This window comes from Argopecten irradians, chromosome 15, assembly GCF_041381155.1.
Source record: "Argopecten irradians isolate NY chromosome 15, Ai_NY, whole genome shotgun sequence".
Classification (NCBI taxonomy): Eukaryota; Metazoa; Mollusca; class Bivalvia; order Pectinida; family Pectinidae; genus Argopecten; species Argopecten irradians.
In genome coordinates, this window is record NC_091148.1 from 18,986,514 (window position 1) to 19,001,825 (window position 15,312).

At 38.2% G+C, this 15,312-nt stretch overlaps 1 protein-coding gene across 4 annotated transcripts in view; it reads right to left on the minus strand.

Moving 5' to 3' along the window:
* The window catches only part of LOC138309095 (uncharacterized), a 206,746-nt gene that overhangs the window by 131,072 nt on the left and 60,362 nt on the right, over positions 1–15,312 (minus strand). For 3 of the 4 annotated variants that reach the window (XM_069250232.1, XM_069250235.1, XM_069250233.1), the window contains exons 9-13: positions 10,348–10,415; positions 9,708–9,949; positions 6,062–6,801; positions 2,954–3,024; positions 2,409–2,572 (exon numbers count right to left, since the gene is read on the minus strand). In XM_069250232.1, coding sequence (XP_069106333.1) covers positions 2,409–2,572; positions 2,954–3,024; positions 6,062–6,801; positions 9,708–9,949; positions 10,348–10,415 — 1,285 coding nt within the window. The remainder of the gene's footprint in view (positions 1–2,408; positions 2,573–2,953; positions 3,025–6,061; positions 6,802–9,707; positions 9,950–10,347; positions 10,416–15,312) is intronic. The other variant, XM_069250234.1, reaches the window with a different exon arrangement.

Here is a 15,312-nt window from a genome sequence, read left to right on the forward strand (position 1 = left end):
TTGACGAATTTCGACCAATATTGAATCCATCTAAGATATTATTAATATAAAGCAACACACCAAATTTGGTTGAAATCGGACAATGAATAGTTAAGTTATCAAGCGGAAACCATGGACTTTTCTGTTTTGACGATTTTAAATTCCCGTTACTCTTGCAAATATTGACAGATTTTGACCATTATCGAAGTCATTTGAGATCTTATTGATATAAAGCTATATAAATACTAAAGTTATCGCACGGAAACCGTTTCCCGGACGCCGACACCGACGCCGGCATAGTGATAGCTAAGTGAAATTACTCAAACACACTGTTTGAATGTTACTTGTAGAAGATAAATGGTTAGTTTGTGAGTTATCAAATACAAAGAATGATATTAAATAAAACTAAAATCTACCTATTCCGTCTTTGCATATAGCAGAGTTAGCCCCCTTGCAGGTAGGTATCAATTGTTACGTCATTATTTTGTGATGACAATTCACATTGTTTTTTTTTTCTAAAAAGTGTGCATGACTTTACGCTTGCAAACACATGACGTCATAATCAATACCTACCGGCAAGGGCAGATAACTCTGTAATATGCAAAACAGAAAATTGTGGATATCTATTCTGTTATAGTAAAATATAGATATCGGCCTATTGACCACTCGCTGTAACATTAGAGCTCAATCAATATTGGGTATAGAAATCCGATATCAAAGTAAACATCATCTATATTAATTACAAGAAAGTCTGGAACAACACCATCACTTTGTTATTGAACATTTACAATTTACCTTTATTTCTTTTCCCTATTTTGGATCATGATTGAGGACACGTTTCATGGTTCATGTCTGCCATTAGACCAGAAACATATATACATAGAGATTGGCAACTCCTTCAATTTTACGATCGGCAGATGTACCTCTGTATGTGCTTAGGGGTTTTCAGATAAACTCTTAAACAGTTAAATATAAAAGAATAACTTTGATATGTTGTAAAAGTTCAGTAATTTTCAGATGGTTTGAGTACGATTTTGGATGGAAAAAATAATAATTTAACTTATTTATTAATAAAACAAAAAGCACTTCCGGTTTTGAATGCATGATTTTCCAAAAACCAGGTAAAATTGCTTATTTTCGTGTTTTCAAAAATCATATCAAATAACATCAATTGGGAAAACTGATCACATCAAACCATGATATAATGTTTAAACTTTGTGTTGATGCAAAAATATCATGTTTAAAAGAATACACTTAAAAGTAGTTAGCCAAGGCAAAATGCCTATAAACCGGAGGTCCCTCTGCCTATCAACAAAGACAAAGAAGGAGTTTCCAATCTCTATGTATATACGTTTCTGATTAGACTATGTGTTGTAAATACCCGATCACATTCAGGCGATAAAGATGCAAGAAGTTTATTATCGTATACTTCTTCCGCGGCTATTAATTTTCGCAATTTCCATTTCAAAACAAAATTCGCGAAGAAACATTACTCACAGATTTAACAATTGAATGATTATTCCTATCAATATAACATCCTCAATAATTCAGGGGTTACTATCACTGACGTAATATCCACCCCTGGACTGTGTCACAGTAAAACTGAAGACAGTTCAGGAGAAAATACCTGACCGATCCCAGGCCTGCAGAAACTTCCCTTGAAAATTAGAGAGAGAGAGAGAGAGAGAGAGAGAGAGAGAGAGAGAGAGAGAGAGAGAGAGAGAGAGAGAGAGAGAGAGAGAGAGAGAGAGAGAGAGCAATTCCCAACTTCAAAGGAACACAGTCAACGTTATCAACTTTATTTGATGTACAACAAAAGATCAAATTACCTGTGCCTTCTAGGCCTTCAATTTTACTATGAGATAGTCCAGAGGTGGATATAACGTCAGTGATAGACACCCTTGGAGTATCGAGGATGTCAATAATGATGATATAGATGTTAATTCGCGGATATAAACTTTCGCGAATTAACTTGGATCGCGAAATTCGCGAAAATAAATCGCATGCGTATGAAAGTTGCTTTACAGTAACATTTAGCTATGTAGAGCTATGGGCACGAGAAGTAAGGTTCAAGCGATAAATATCAAATTAAAATTATATAAAAAAAAACTTAAGGCAAGGCTCATATACACATGGAATTATGGTCAAGGAAGCCTGTAAAGATGGCCGGAATACATGCTAAAATTCCGTATTTGCACATTACAGAGTTATATGCCCTTGCGGATAGGTAGTGATTGTGACGTTATGTGTTTGCGAGCGTAACGTCATACGTTTAGGAGAAAACGACGTGAATTGCGCTCACAAAATAATGACGTAACAATCGATACCTGCCCTCAAGGGAGCTAACTCTGTAATATGCAAACACGGAATAGAATAACCTTACACCAAATGGAGCACAACACGTCCATGCGACTGTAGAGATCACTTACTTTGAACCAAAAGATTCGTAAATGTAAGATTCCCGTCTTTCATGAGTTGCTCGGTTGTTTCTCTCACAAAAGTTTCTGTGATATCGATGGTCGTTCCGTTGAAGACGACCATGTCGTTGTTCAGGAATAGATTAGTCACTGCTCGCACATACCCGTTATCGTCCCTGTAAAAATGGATCTTACATGAGGGATGTTTTGAAGATGAAATTAAGCTGACTGTCTATTGGTAATTAGGAATATAAGTTTCAAAATTTCTGGCCATATATAAGCATTGTAAGAATATCAGTGCATTGGCATTGTCACAACGGCAAAATATATTTTTGGAGAAAAAATTGAAACAATATATTGCCATTCAATGAATATACCATCGACATTACACCGTAATAGTGTTTAGCAGTGGTGTATGCCTCGATTTATGAAAAGTAATATTAGTCCTTTCATATTGGATTCGTTATATTACAGCGATACCGTATTTTACATTCTAAATAAACGATAGCAACTTATGACATAATTTCACCATGACAGCGGCGGTAATGGAATCTTACTCGAAGAAAACGACTTGGCTATCTTGGAAGATGTATTTCAGGAAGGGGTGATTTTCCATACTTTCTCTAGTCTGAAACAGACGAATTAAAATAAAACTTACAACACATGCTTTAAGTATGAATATTTACAGTCAGTAGTGAATTGCTAGTATAACCCCCGTTGATTTCAATCAAAGGCTACTCAACTTTATTTCTCGATAGATTGAGTATGTCACGCGCAATTTGGAGCCGTGCGGATGAATTTATGGTGGTCCAAATCAGAACCTTTTGGTGTTTTCAGTACCGAACGTAGGTTCGATGAACATGTACATGGATCAAAATAGGTTTTAACACATATACATGTACGTGTGTAAATACAAATGTAGAAAAGCTACATTGTTTATGTTACTACCGTACCTCTTTGAGCAATGCTTCCGTGCGTATGATAAATAAACACTGTTGTACAATGTACAGTTTTGCACATTCCGATGACGTCGCAATGTTTACATGTTGTGTGTCGGTGAGTCTGTGTTGTTCGCTACAACATGTAGATCTACATCCTATTTGTATTTTTAACATATTTGGTTGTACGCAAATGGATAAGATATGTTAGGACAACATCAGTCTTTGAGTTGCATAAGTTTAACCAAAACGACCTAGCACGATAATGCATTTTTGTTCGCCTCGGGGGACAGACAAGTCCTGTACGTTATCTACTTACACAATGTACGTTTGGGTGTTTCGAAATATGAATGAAATGGAATCCTACAATTGTAGCTTTACAATTCTTGTAATAGATATCTCTAATATTTATTGAAGTGTTTGAAACACCAATATAAATATATGCTAATATTTTGAGAGCGGTAAACGTTTACAGTAGTGGGCCTACCTGTGTTTGTACATGTTCCTCGAAACGACGTCCGATGCATTTGAAAATCTCCAAAATCCGGAAATAATGACATTGAACTATGTAAACATCCGTGTATTCAAGTAATTTCAAACGTGAACTGATTAAGTAGAACTCAAGTGATCACAAAATTGAAGAAACTCTCTGTTTGTCACACTTCCTTGACACAGGCGGTTTGAATCGGACGCCGCGTCACAACTACGTTAAATATCCTGCCACGTTATGAATTATGTAAGCGTGTGTAATCATACGAAGTAAAAGATTAAATCCAAAGTGCTTTGCACCACGGTGTTTTTAACAACAGATAAATAAAACGATTTATAGTTTCATACCGGGAAAACCCCATATATATGCTTCATCAGACGGAACTCATTTTATTTGTATGTTCATTGATAAATTGGCGGGAATTTCCGCAACTTCGAGTGGCTGTTCCAAATGCCTGTCGGAACCAAACGATATAATTCAATTTTAGTCTTATAAATGCCATAAACACTAATAAGGGTAAATTTTGAGCTACGAAAATAATAGTTAAGACTGTAAATATAAGGATTAAAGTCTCTTTCTGGTGGTTCTATCGAAGGATAAAGTTGAGTAGGGTATCGATATTTGTTTCATGGACCGCTTCGCGGCCCATTCCAAATATCGATACCCTACTCAACTTTATCCTTCGATAGAACCACCAGAAAGAGACTTTAATCCTTAAATAAATCGACAATATCTCCACTTTTGAACTAGTGGTAAAAGAAATATGTTCTTTGTATTAAGTGTTTCCTTTTTACCAATTGCAGTCAGTGCATTTGACGCCACATTGGCCATATGGTACTTAAATTATATGAAGAACAATGCCGTCTTTTCATATTACTGAGTTGCTTCACTTGCTGGCAGGTATTCATTCTGACGTCATTATTTTGTGAGCGAAGCTCACATCGTTTTCCTTTGAAAAGTTCCCCCTATTCTCTACCCCCGAAGCTATATCCTATTCCCCTGTACATAAAATATCATAGTATATATTATTAATGATTTTCTTTTGATTTTTTTTCAAAATTTATTAAGCAGGTCTGTTTATTGTCTAAAAAATTACACCTGATCTAGGAATACTCTGTTTGAGAGTATTTGGCCCTTAGGTTGCAATGCTACAATAAAATCAGTGAACATTGTTGACTTTAAAGATGCTCCACCGCTGACAAATGGTATTTTTTCACTATCAAAAACAGGACCAGACGATTTAGTATTTTTCTTCAGTTACAAAAGTTACTTACTTTACACCATTACCAACATTGAAAAGTTTGAGCTTCTTATTTTACTTCAAGTTAAAAAAAAATGAAAAATAATTAATTGTATCCCAAAAAAGAGTCTGTGTAAATATAGTCTATATGGAAGGAAGTACTGATTGCGCATGCACCAAAGGTGAAATAAATTATTTCATATCATTTTTTGTGTTAATAAGATATATATACATGTTTACATTTATTATCGATTTTTTAACGGTTATTATCAATTTGTTTTCACAGTATATCATCAATTTTTAATACCAGATATTATCGTTTTCTAAACACTGAATATGATAGATTTTGAATCACATATATATGTATTATCGATTTTTAACAGATATTATCTATTTTTTCTCACAGAATATCATCGATTTTCGTATCACAGATGTTATCGTTTTTTACGATGGAATTAGTGAGCATTGTTGGTTTTTGATTATAGGATGTGATTGATTTTTAATAACAGATATTATCGATTTTTTTTTCTCTCCACAGAATATCATTGATTTTTAATAACAGATGTAATAGTTTTTTGTTTTTTTCTTGTTTTTTTTTTTAAACTGAAAATGATAGATTTTGAATCGCGGCTACATGTATTATCAATTTTTAACAGATATTATCGATTTGTTTTCACACTATATCATCGCTTTTTGTATCATAGATGTTATCGTTTTTTGAAAATCTGAATGTGATAGATTTTGCATCACGGGTACATGTATTTTCAATTTTTTAACAGATATTATCGATTGGTTTTCACAGAACATCATCGATTTTTGTATCACACAGGAGATCTTTTTTTAAAAGCTGACTATGACCGATTTTTAATCACATGTATATGTAGTATCGATTTTTAACAGATATTACCGATTTTTAATCAGTGGGATATTATCGATTTTTAATCACAAAATAGTTTAAGTTTTTCATGATTTTTTTTAAATCAATGATAAAACCTACCGCATCTGCCATAACCTGCGCCATGTAAAGGAATAATGGGTCGGAACTGTCTCCGAACTGTGGCATGAAAGCAATATCCTTTAAGGTGAATATGACAGAGAATATAACATCTTTCGGCATGGGAGTCGGTGATGGTGTTTCAGTGCTTGATACGGTTGTTGTTGGCGTTGTCGTTGTTGTTGTTGTTGGCGTTGTCGTTGTTGTTGGCGTTGTCGTTGTTGTTTGCGTTGTCGTTGTTGTTGTTGTTGGCGTTGTCGTTGTTGTTGGCGTTGTCGTTGTTGGCGTTGTCGTTGTTGGCGTTGTCGTTGTTGTTGGCGTTGTCGTTGTTGGCGTTGTCGTTGTTGTTGGCGTTGTCGTTGTTGGCGTTGTCGTTGTTGGCGTTGTCGTTGTTGTTGGCGTTGTCGTTGTTGTTGTTGTTGGCGTTGTCGTTGTTGTTGGCGTTGTCGTTGTTGTTGTTGTTGGCGTTGTTGGCGTTGTCGTTGTTGTTGGCGTTGTCGTTGTTGTTGGCGTTGTCGTTGTTGGCGTTGTCGTTGTTGTTGGCGTTGTCGTTGTTGGCGTTGTCGTTGTTGTTGGCGTTGTCGTTGTTGGCGTTGTCGTTGTTGTTGTTGTTGGCGTTGTCGTTGTTGTTGGCGTTGTCGTTGTTGTTGTTGTTGGCGTTGAGGTTGTTGTTGTTGTTGGCGTTGTTGTTGTTGTTGGCGTTGTCGTGGTAGTAGTAGTAGTTGTTGTTGTTGTTGTGACCGCTAAAATATAAAACAGACGTATATATATATATAAAAAATAATATACCATGAAAAAAAGTATGTGTCCATGTAGAGTTGAATATATAAAAAATAAAAGTCAATGACTTTCCTCTTGTACATTCACCATTTCATGATGGCTCTTCAGAAATATCATGAAATGGTGAATGTACAAGAGGAAAGTCATTGACTTTTATTTTTTATATATTCAACTCTACATGGACACATACTTTTTCATGGTATATATATATAACATTTTAAACACAATATCAATTTGAATATTACTTATCATTTTTACGTCGTGTATACCATATTAAAGGGCTTCTATGCTTAGAAAGTGGAGAAAAGCAAGATTACTCGGAGAAAAAACGTCGACAAAAACAGTCGACCGCTCACATACTATCTTTACAACCCAGTACTATCATATAGTAAAACTGATCCACAGGCTTGAAACAATTCTTTGAAGACTACACAGAAAGCGACGCCTTACTTCAAAGCCTCACAGTCAACCAACCACAGTACTAATGTGATCCAAAACTATTTGAAAAAGTACTCTACCAAAGAAATAGCGAAAGTTTGTTCCGAGATATGCTTTCCTCATCGCCTTCAGCAAGGGTTTAGAGAAGACTGTGGTAGTATTGTTGCTGCCTTCACGGTAAGGGAAGCTGTAAGTCATCATCTTGAACGTAACTCGAAAGTGTACGCGGCGTTTTTAGATAACGCGAAAGCCTTCAATAGTGTCTGGATAAACGGTCTTCTCACTAAACTCTATAATCTTGGCTTTAATGGTAAGATATGGCGGATCATAGCGAACTCTTTTAAGGGTGTTACATCATGCGTACTGCATGAAGGCAGAACCGGAAGTCCATATCCTGTCGAGCAAGGCGTGGGTCAAGGTCGGACATTATCCGCATGGTTTTTTCTAGTTATGATCAACGACCTTATTCTAGAGCTTGACCTCGTGTCCGTTTGGACTCACTATTCATAATCTACACATACCAGCAATATTTCTAGCGGATGACACTTTACTTATGGACTGTTCCATTGGGAACTTGCAATGTCTCCTAGACTTAGTGTACAGCTTCTCGCGAAAATGGCGTCTTAATTATAACCCCGGGAAAAGTTCTCTAATACAGTTTCAAAGGGGCCACACAAAGCGCGTTCCACGAACTCAATGTGCACTCGGAGGGCAACCTATTCCGTGGGTCACAACCAAGGAATACGCCGGTATAGTCTTGACTCAGAATTTGCATTGCGACGAGAGCATAAAAAAAGCTTGTCAGAATGGGAGACAATCACTGAATTCATTGATAAGCGTTGGTGTTCACGGTGGCGGCATGAATCCGTTAATAAGCTGCAAGCTTATCAAAAGTATAGTCCAATCGCGTGTGTTGTATGGATCAGAATTGTGGGCTAACCCTATGCAGTACTCTCAGCAGGAACTCTGCGTCGTTCAACGATATGCTGCCCGTAGATGCCAAGGCTTCGAACAAACTTCACCTACACTTGTAACAACTCGCGCTATTGGACTACTTGACATTGCTGGCGAAGTTGATAAAAGGAAGATGCTATTTTGGAACAAACTATGTGATGCAAGTAGTAAATACGTGTGGAAAACTCTCTTCATTATTCGTGTTTGTGCTTTCATATTCGGAAACAAGATGCTCCTCGCGGAAAGCTTTATTCAAGATATATTTGCAACCGCACACAGGCTTAATGTAGCATCAGCTCTGTTTGACTTTGTATACGATGGTTTTTGTCCCACTCGCAACTCCTGGCGAAACTTTACCACGAGAATTGTAGAAGAGTTCTACTTCAATAAATGGGCGGACGATATGGATAACTCGATTGTGCTCAAAACCTACGCCAGCATCCACTCTGTCTGTGGTCCTAATCCACTCTGGATACTGAGTCTTGTTTACCCTAACCACACATGGAAAATGGGCGAGTTAATCAAACTCTCGTATCGGTACGAACGTAGTATTGTAGTATGTAGACTATGTGGGAAGAATTCTGACAATATTACTACGCACTTTCTTATCCAGTGCCCGGCACTGTTCTATAGTCGCGATAAAATATTAGACTTTCTTGTAAACTTCCTAGAAGTTACAGAATATGTAACATTCGACCACCTTTCAGAGGAAAAGCAATGCCAATTCTTACTGGGAAGCCAGGTGGATATTCCTCTTGATCATGATAGATGGGAAATGATGATGATAAACATTGCTGACCTACTTCCATCACTAATTGTACATATGAACACTTTACTTTGAAAATGTGATTTTGAAATTCTAAACTGAATATCGATTTGTATTAATTAAAATGTAAAATAGGTATGAAATCTCTGAAAAGAGGAAATAAAGAAAATCTATCTATCTATAGTAAAACTGAACCACAGGCTTGAAACAATTCTTTGAAGACTACACAGAAAGCGACGCCTTACTTCAAAGCCTCACAGTCAACCAACCACAGTACTAGTTTACCTTTATACGGCTATTTTAATGTACAGTAAATGACAAAAGCACCTGTTCTGTTATGTTGCCTCCATTTATACTATGATATAGGCCATGGATGTAGAGATCGTAAGCGTTTTGGAAACATATATATCGAGTTTATTATCTGCGGGGATGGGATCATGTTAAGTAAAACAAAATCAAGGAAGAAATAAAGATTTTATAGAGCATAGAGAAAAAGCCTGAAACTATTATATTTTACGGGTATAATTCATTCTTTCCGTATTAAAGAGTTATCTGCCCTTGTGTTTAAGGATTGAATGTGAATTAATCATTGTTTGCGAGCGTGACGTCATATTGTTCAGTGACAAAGGCGTGAATTACGCTCATAAAATAATGACGCCACATCCGATACCTTCCGGAAAGGGTGTTAACTCTGTAATATGCACAATGTACCTATCACTTTTATTTCTGCAGTAACCATGACTGTTGCCAACACCCCATTTCCACTTTCAGCTGCTTGAGTTATTCCCATCACCATCACCTCTACAACCATTGTTACATCTATTGTAGACATCATTGGTTCTTCAGTTGTGGTTGTCGTCGAGTTAGATGTGGTGTTTGACGTGGATGTTGGGGTGCTGGTACTTGCTGGATTTGCGAATATGGAATTGTAAGTGACACCCACACTTCCTTTGCTGCAGAAGAAACAATTCATTATTCAAGAAGTCCATCAAATAACCATTCACATATTTGATATAGAACAAAGTCAGTTATTTATCTGATAAACTTGACAACAAAAAAGAGTAAAATATTCTATATTAATTTTGCATTCCTTTCATACATCTGCAAACAAAATAATCGTAATGGTATTACAGACAAGCAACATGTAATTTACAGTGAATGTCTAAAACAAAGCTTTTGTTTTATTTTTAATATTTTTTGAGGAACCTGAGCAGTATAATTAGGCCTACCATTAACTCTATGAAGTGACTACAATCTTTTTTATCTGCATTTAAGTAATCTGAAAGATCTAAATCACTTCAGAGTGTACATGTTGACATTTGATATGTAATACTTGAAGTAGAACACTTACTAGAAGCCAGTCACATTTGTGCCAATATAATACTCAGATAAGGACGAATTGGCGTAGACTGCATCCATCTGAAATGAAATAAGACAAAACATTAAATTAACGACAAATGTGAAACAAAATACGATCATCACTCGACAAAAATATAATAAGTTCAGCATAAAGGGGGTGGGACGACTGGTTTGCCCTTGTCCGTACAATGTGACCGAGGTGGGTGTTCAGTGTGTCTGGCAGCGTGTGTCAGTCAGATAACAAAATAAAAAAAAGTATTATGACAAAGCGAGGTCGCATACAATGGATCGGGACGGGAAAAGGTACAGAGTATATAACCAGTCTAAACCGGAAGTTACTGTGAATATCATTTTTGCCCGGTATAGGCAGGTTTCCGCATTTTACATGAATTATAAATTAAGATTATATCTTTGAAGTATTGGTTAGTTGGCTGATAACATCATAAAAATAGCTGACTTAAAAATTATCTCAGAACGACCACCCCTATGTGTAATGTGATGCGTGTGTGAATGTGTTGTGGCTAATGATGCTGCAGTATGTTTGTGTTGTCTCTCCGTTGTGATCCATGTCCTTTTTATCGCGTGTTGTCTCTCCGTTATGATCCATGTCCTTTTTATAGCGTGTTGTCTCTCCGTTATGATCCATGTCCTTTTTATAGCGTGTTGTCTCTCTGTTGTGATCCATGTCCTTTTTATAGCGTGTTGTCTCTCCGTTATGATCCGTGTCCTTTTTATAGCGTGTTGTCTCTCCGTTATGATCCATGTCCTTTTTATAGCGTGTTGTCTCTCCGTTATGATCCATGTCCTTTTTATAGCGTGTTGTCTCTCCGTCGTGATCCATGTCCTTTTTATAGCGTGTTGTCTCTCCGTTGTGATCCATGTCCTTTTTATAGCGTGTTGTCTCTCCGTTGTGATCCATGTCCTTTTTATAGCGTGTTGTCTCTCCGTTGTGATCCATGTCCTTTTTATAGCGTGTTGTCTCTCCGTTATGATCCATGTCCTTTTTATAGCGTGTTGTCTCTCCGTTGTGATCCATGTCCTTTTTATAGCGTGTTGTCTCTCCGTTATGATCCATGTCCTTTTTATAGCGTGTTGTCTCTCCGTTATGATCCATGTCCATGTCCTTTTTATAGCGTGTTGTCTCTCCGTTATGATCCATGTCCTTTTTAGCGTGTTGTCTCTTCATCGTGATCCATGTCCTTTTTATAGCGTGTTGTCTCTCTGTCGTGGTCCATGTCCTTTTTATAGCGTGTTGTCTCTCCGTTGTGATCCATGTCCTTTTTATAGCGTGTTGTCTCTCCGTTATGATCCATGTCCTTTTTATAGCGTGTTGTCTCTCCGTTGTGATCCATGTCCTTTTTATAGCGTGTTGTCTCTCCGTTGTGATCCATGTCCTTTTTATAGCGTGTTGTCTCTCCAACGTGATCCATGTCTTTTTATAGCGTGTTGTCTCTCCGTTATGATCCATGTCCTTTTTATAGCGTGTTGTCTCTCCGTTGTGATCCATGTCCTTTTTATAGCGTGTTGTCTCTCCGTTGTGATCCATGTCCTTTTTATAGCGTGTTGTCTCTCCGTTATGATCCATGTCCTTTTTATAGCGTGTTGTCTCTCCGTTATGATCCATGTCCTTTTTATAGCGTGTTGTCTCTCCGTTATGATCCATGTCCTTTTTATAGCGTGTTGTCTCTCCGTTATGATCCATGTCCTTTTTATAGCGTGTTGTCTCTCCGTTATGATCCATGTCCTTTTTATAGCGTGTTGTCTCTCCGTTATGATCCATGTCCTTTTTATAGCGTGTTGTCTCTCCGTTATGATCCATGTCCTTTTTATAGCGTGTTGTCTCTCCGTTATGATCCATGTCCTTTTTATAGCGTGTTGTCTCTCCGTTATGATCCATGTCCTTTTTATAGCGTGTTGTCTCTCCGTTATGATCCATGTCCTTTTTATAGCGTGTTGTCTCTCCGTTGTGATCCATGTCCTTTTTATAGCGTGTTGTCTCTCCGTTGTGATCCATGTCCTTTTTATAGCGTGTTGTCTCTCCGTTGTGATCCATGTCCTTTTTATAGCGTGTTGTCTCTCGTTGTCCATGTCCTTTTTATAGCGTGTTGTCTCTCGTTTGATCCATGTCCTTTTTATAGCGTGTTGTCTCTCCGTTGTGATCCATGTCCTTTTTATAGCGTGTTGTCTCTCCGTTGTGATCCATGTCCTTTTTATAGCGTGTTGTCTCTCCGTTGTGATCCATGTCCTTTTTATAGCGTGTTGTCTCTCCGTTGTGATCCATGTCCTTTTTATAGCGTGTTGTCTCTCTGTTGTGATCCATGTCCTTTTTATAGCGTGTTGTCTCTCCGTTGTGATCCATGTCCTTTTTATAGCGTGTTGTCTCTCCGTTGTGATCCATGTCCTTTTTATAGCGTGTTGTCTCTCCGTTATGATCCATGTCCTTTTTATAGCGTGTTGTCTCTCCGTTGTGATCCATGTCCTTTTTATAGCGTGTTGTCTCTCCGTTATGATCCATGTCCTTTTTATAGCGTGTTGTCTCTCTGTTGTGATCCATGTCCTTTTTATAGCGTGTTGTCTCTCCGTTATGATCCATGTCCTTTTTATAGCGTGTTGTCTCTCCGTTGTGATCCATGTCCTTTTTATAGGTGTTGTCTCTCCGTTGTGATCCATGTCCTTTTTATAGCGTGTTGTCTCTCCGTTGTGATCCATGTCCTTTTTATAGCGTGTTGTCTCTCCGTTGTGATCCATGTCCTTTTTATAGCGTGTTGTCTCTCCGTTGTGATCCATGTCCTTTTTTATAGCGTGTTGTCTCTCCGTTATGATCCATGTCCTTTTTATAGCGTGTTGTCTCTCCGTCGTGATCCATGTCCTTTTTATAGCGTGTTGTCTCTCCGTTATGATCCATGTCCTTTTTATAGCGTGTTGTCTCTCCGTTGTGATCCATGTCCTTTTTATAGCGTGTTGTCTCTCCGTTGTGATCCATGTCCTTTTTATAGCGTGTTGTCTCTCCGTTGTGATCCATGTCCTTTTTATAGCGTGTTGTCTCTCTGTCGTGATCCATGTCCTTTTTATAGCGTGTTGTCTCTCCGTTGTGATCCATGTCCTTTTTATAGCGTGTTGTCTCTCCGTTATGATCCATGTCCTTTTTATAGCGTGTTGTCTCTCCGTTATGATCCATGTCCTTTTTATAGCGTGTTGTCTCTCCGTTATGATCCATGTCCTTTTTATAGCGTGTTGTCTCTCCGTTATGATCCATGTCCTTTTTATAGCGTGTTGTCTCTCCGTTGTGATCCATGTCCTTTTTATAGCGTGTTGTCTCTCCGTTATGATCCATGTCCTTTTTATAGCGTGTTGTCTCTCCGTTGTGATCCATGTCCTTTTTATAGCGTGTTGTCTCTCCGTTGTGATCCATGTCCTTTTTATAGCGTGTTGTCTCTCCGTTGTGATCCATGTCCTTTTTATAGCGTGTTGTCTCTCCGTTGTGATCCATGTCCTTTTTATAGCGTGTTGTCTCTCCGTTGTGATCCATGTCCTTTTTATAGCGTGTTGTCTCTCCGTTATGATCCATGTCCTTTTTATAGCGTGTTGTCTCTCCGTTATGATCCATGTCCTTTTTATAGCGTGTTGTCTCTCCGTTGTGATCCATGTCCTTTTTATAGCGTGTTGTCTCTCCGTTGTGATCCATGTCCTTTTTATAGCGTGTTGTCTCTCCGTTATGATCCATGTCCTTTTTATAGCGTGTTGTCTCTCCGTTGTGATCCATGTCCTTTTTATAGCGTGTTGTCTCTCCGTTGATGATCCATGTCCTTTTTATAGCGTGTTGTCTCTCCGTTGTGATCCATGTCCTTTTTATAGCGTGTTGCTCTCCGTGTGATCCATGTCCTTTTTATAGCGTGTTGTCTCTCCGTTGTGATCCATGTCCTTTTTATAGCGTGTTGTCTCTCTGTTGTGATCCATGTCCTTTTTATAGCGTGTTGTCTCTCCGTTGTGATCCATGTCCTTTTTATAGCGTGTTGTCTCTCCGTTGTGATCCATGCCATGTCTCTTTTTCATAGCGTGTTGTCTCTCCGTTTGTGATCCATGTCCTTTTTATAGCGTGTTGTCTCTCCGTTTTTGATCCATGTCCTTTTTATAGCGTGTTGTCTCTCCGTTGTGATCCATGTCCTTTTTATAGCGTGTTGTCTCTCCGTTGTGATCCATGTCCTTTTTATAGCGTGTTGTCTCTCCGTTGTGATCCATGTCCTTTTTATAGCGTGTTGTCTCTCCGTTGTGATCCATGTCCTTTTTATAGCGTGTTGTCTCTCCTGTCGTGGTCCATGTCCTTTTTATAGCGTGTTGTCTCTCCGTTTGTGATCCATGTCCTTTTTATAGCGTGTTGTCTCTCCGTTGTGATCCATGTCCTTTTTATAGCGTGTTGTCTCTCCGTTGTGATCCATGTCCTTTTTATAGCGTGTTGTCTCTCCGTTGTGATCCATGTCCTTTTTATAGCGTGTTCCGTTGTGATCCATGTCCTTTTTATAGCGTGTTGTCTCTCCGTTGTGATCCATGTCCTTTTTATAGCGTGTTGTCTCTCCGTTGTGATCCATGTCCTTTTTATAGCGTGTTGTCTCTCCGTTGTGATCCATGTCCTTTTTATAGCGTGTTGTCTCTCCGTTGTGATCCATGTCCTTTTTATAGCGTGTTGTCTCTCTGTTGTGATCCATGTCCTTTTTTATAGCGTGTTGTTGTCTCTCCGTTGTGATCCATGTCCTTTTTATAGCGTGTTGTCTCTCCGTTGTGATCCATGTCCTTTTTATAGCGTGTTGTCTCTCCGTTGTGATCCATGTCCTTTTTTATAGCGTGTTGTCTCTCCGTTGTGATCCATGTCCTTTTTATAGCGTGTTGTCTCTCTGTTGTGATCCATGTCCTTTTTATAGCGTGTTGTCTCTCCGTGTGTGATCCATGTCCTTTTTATAGC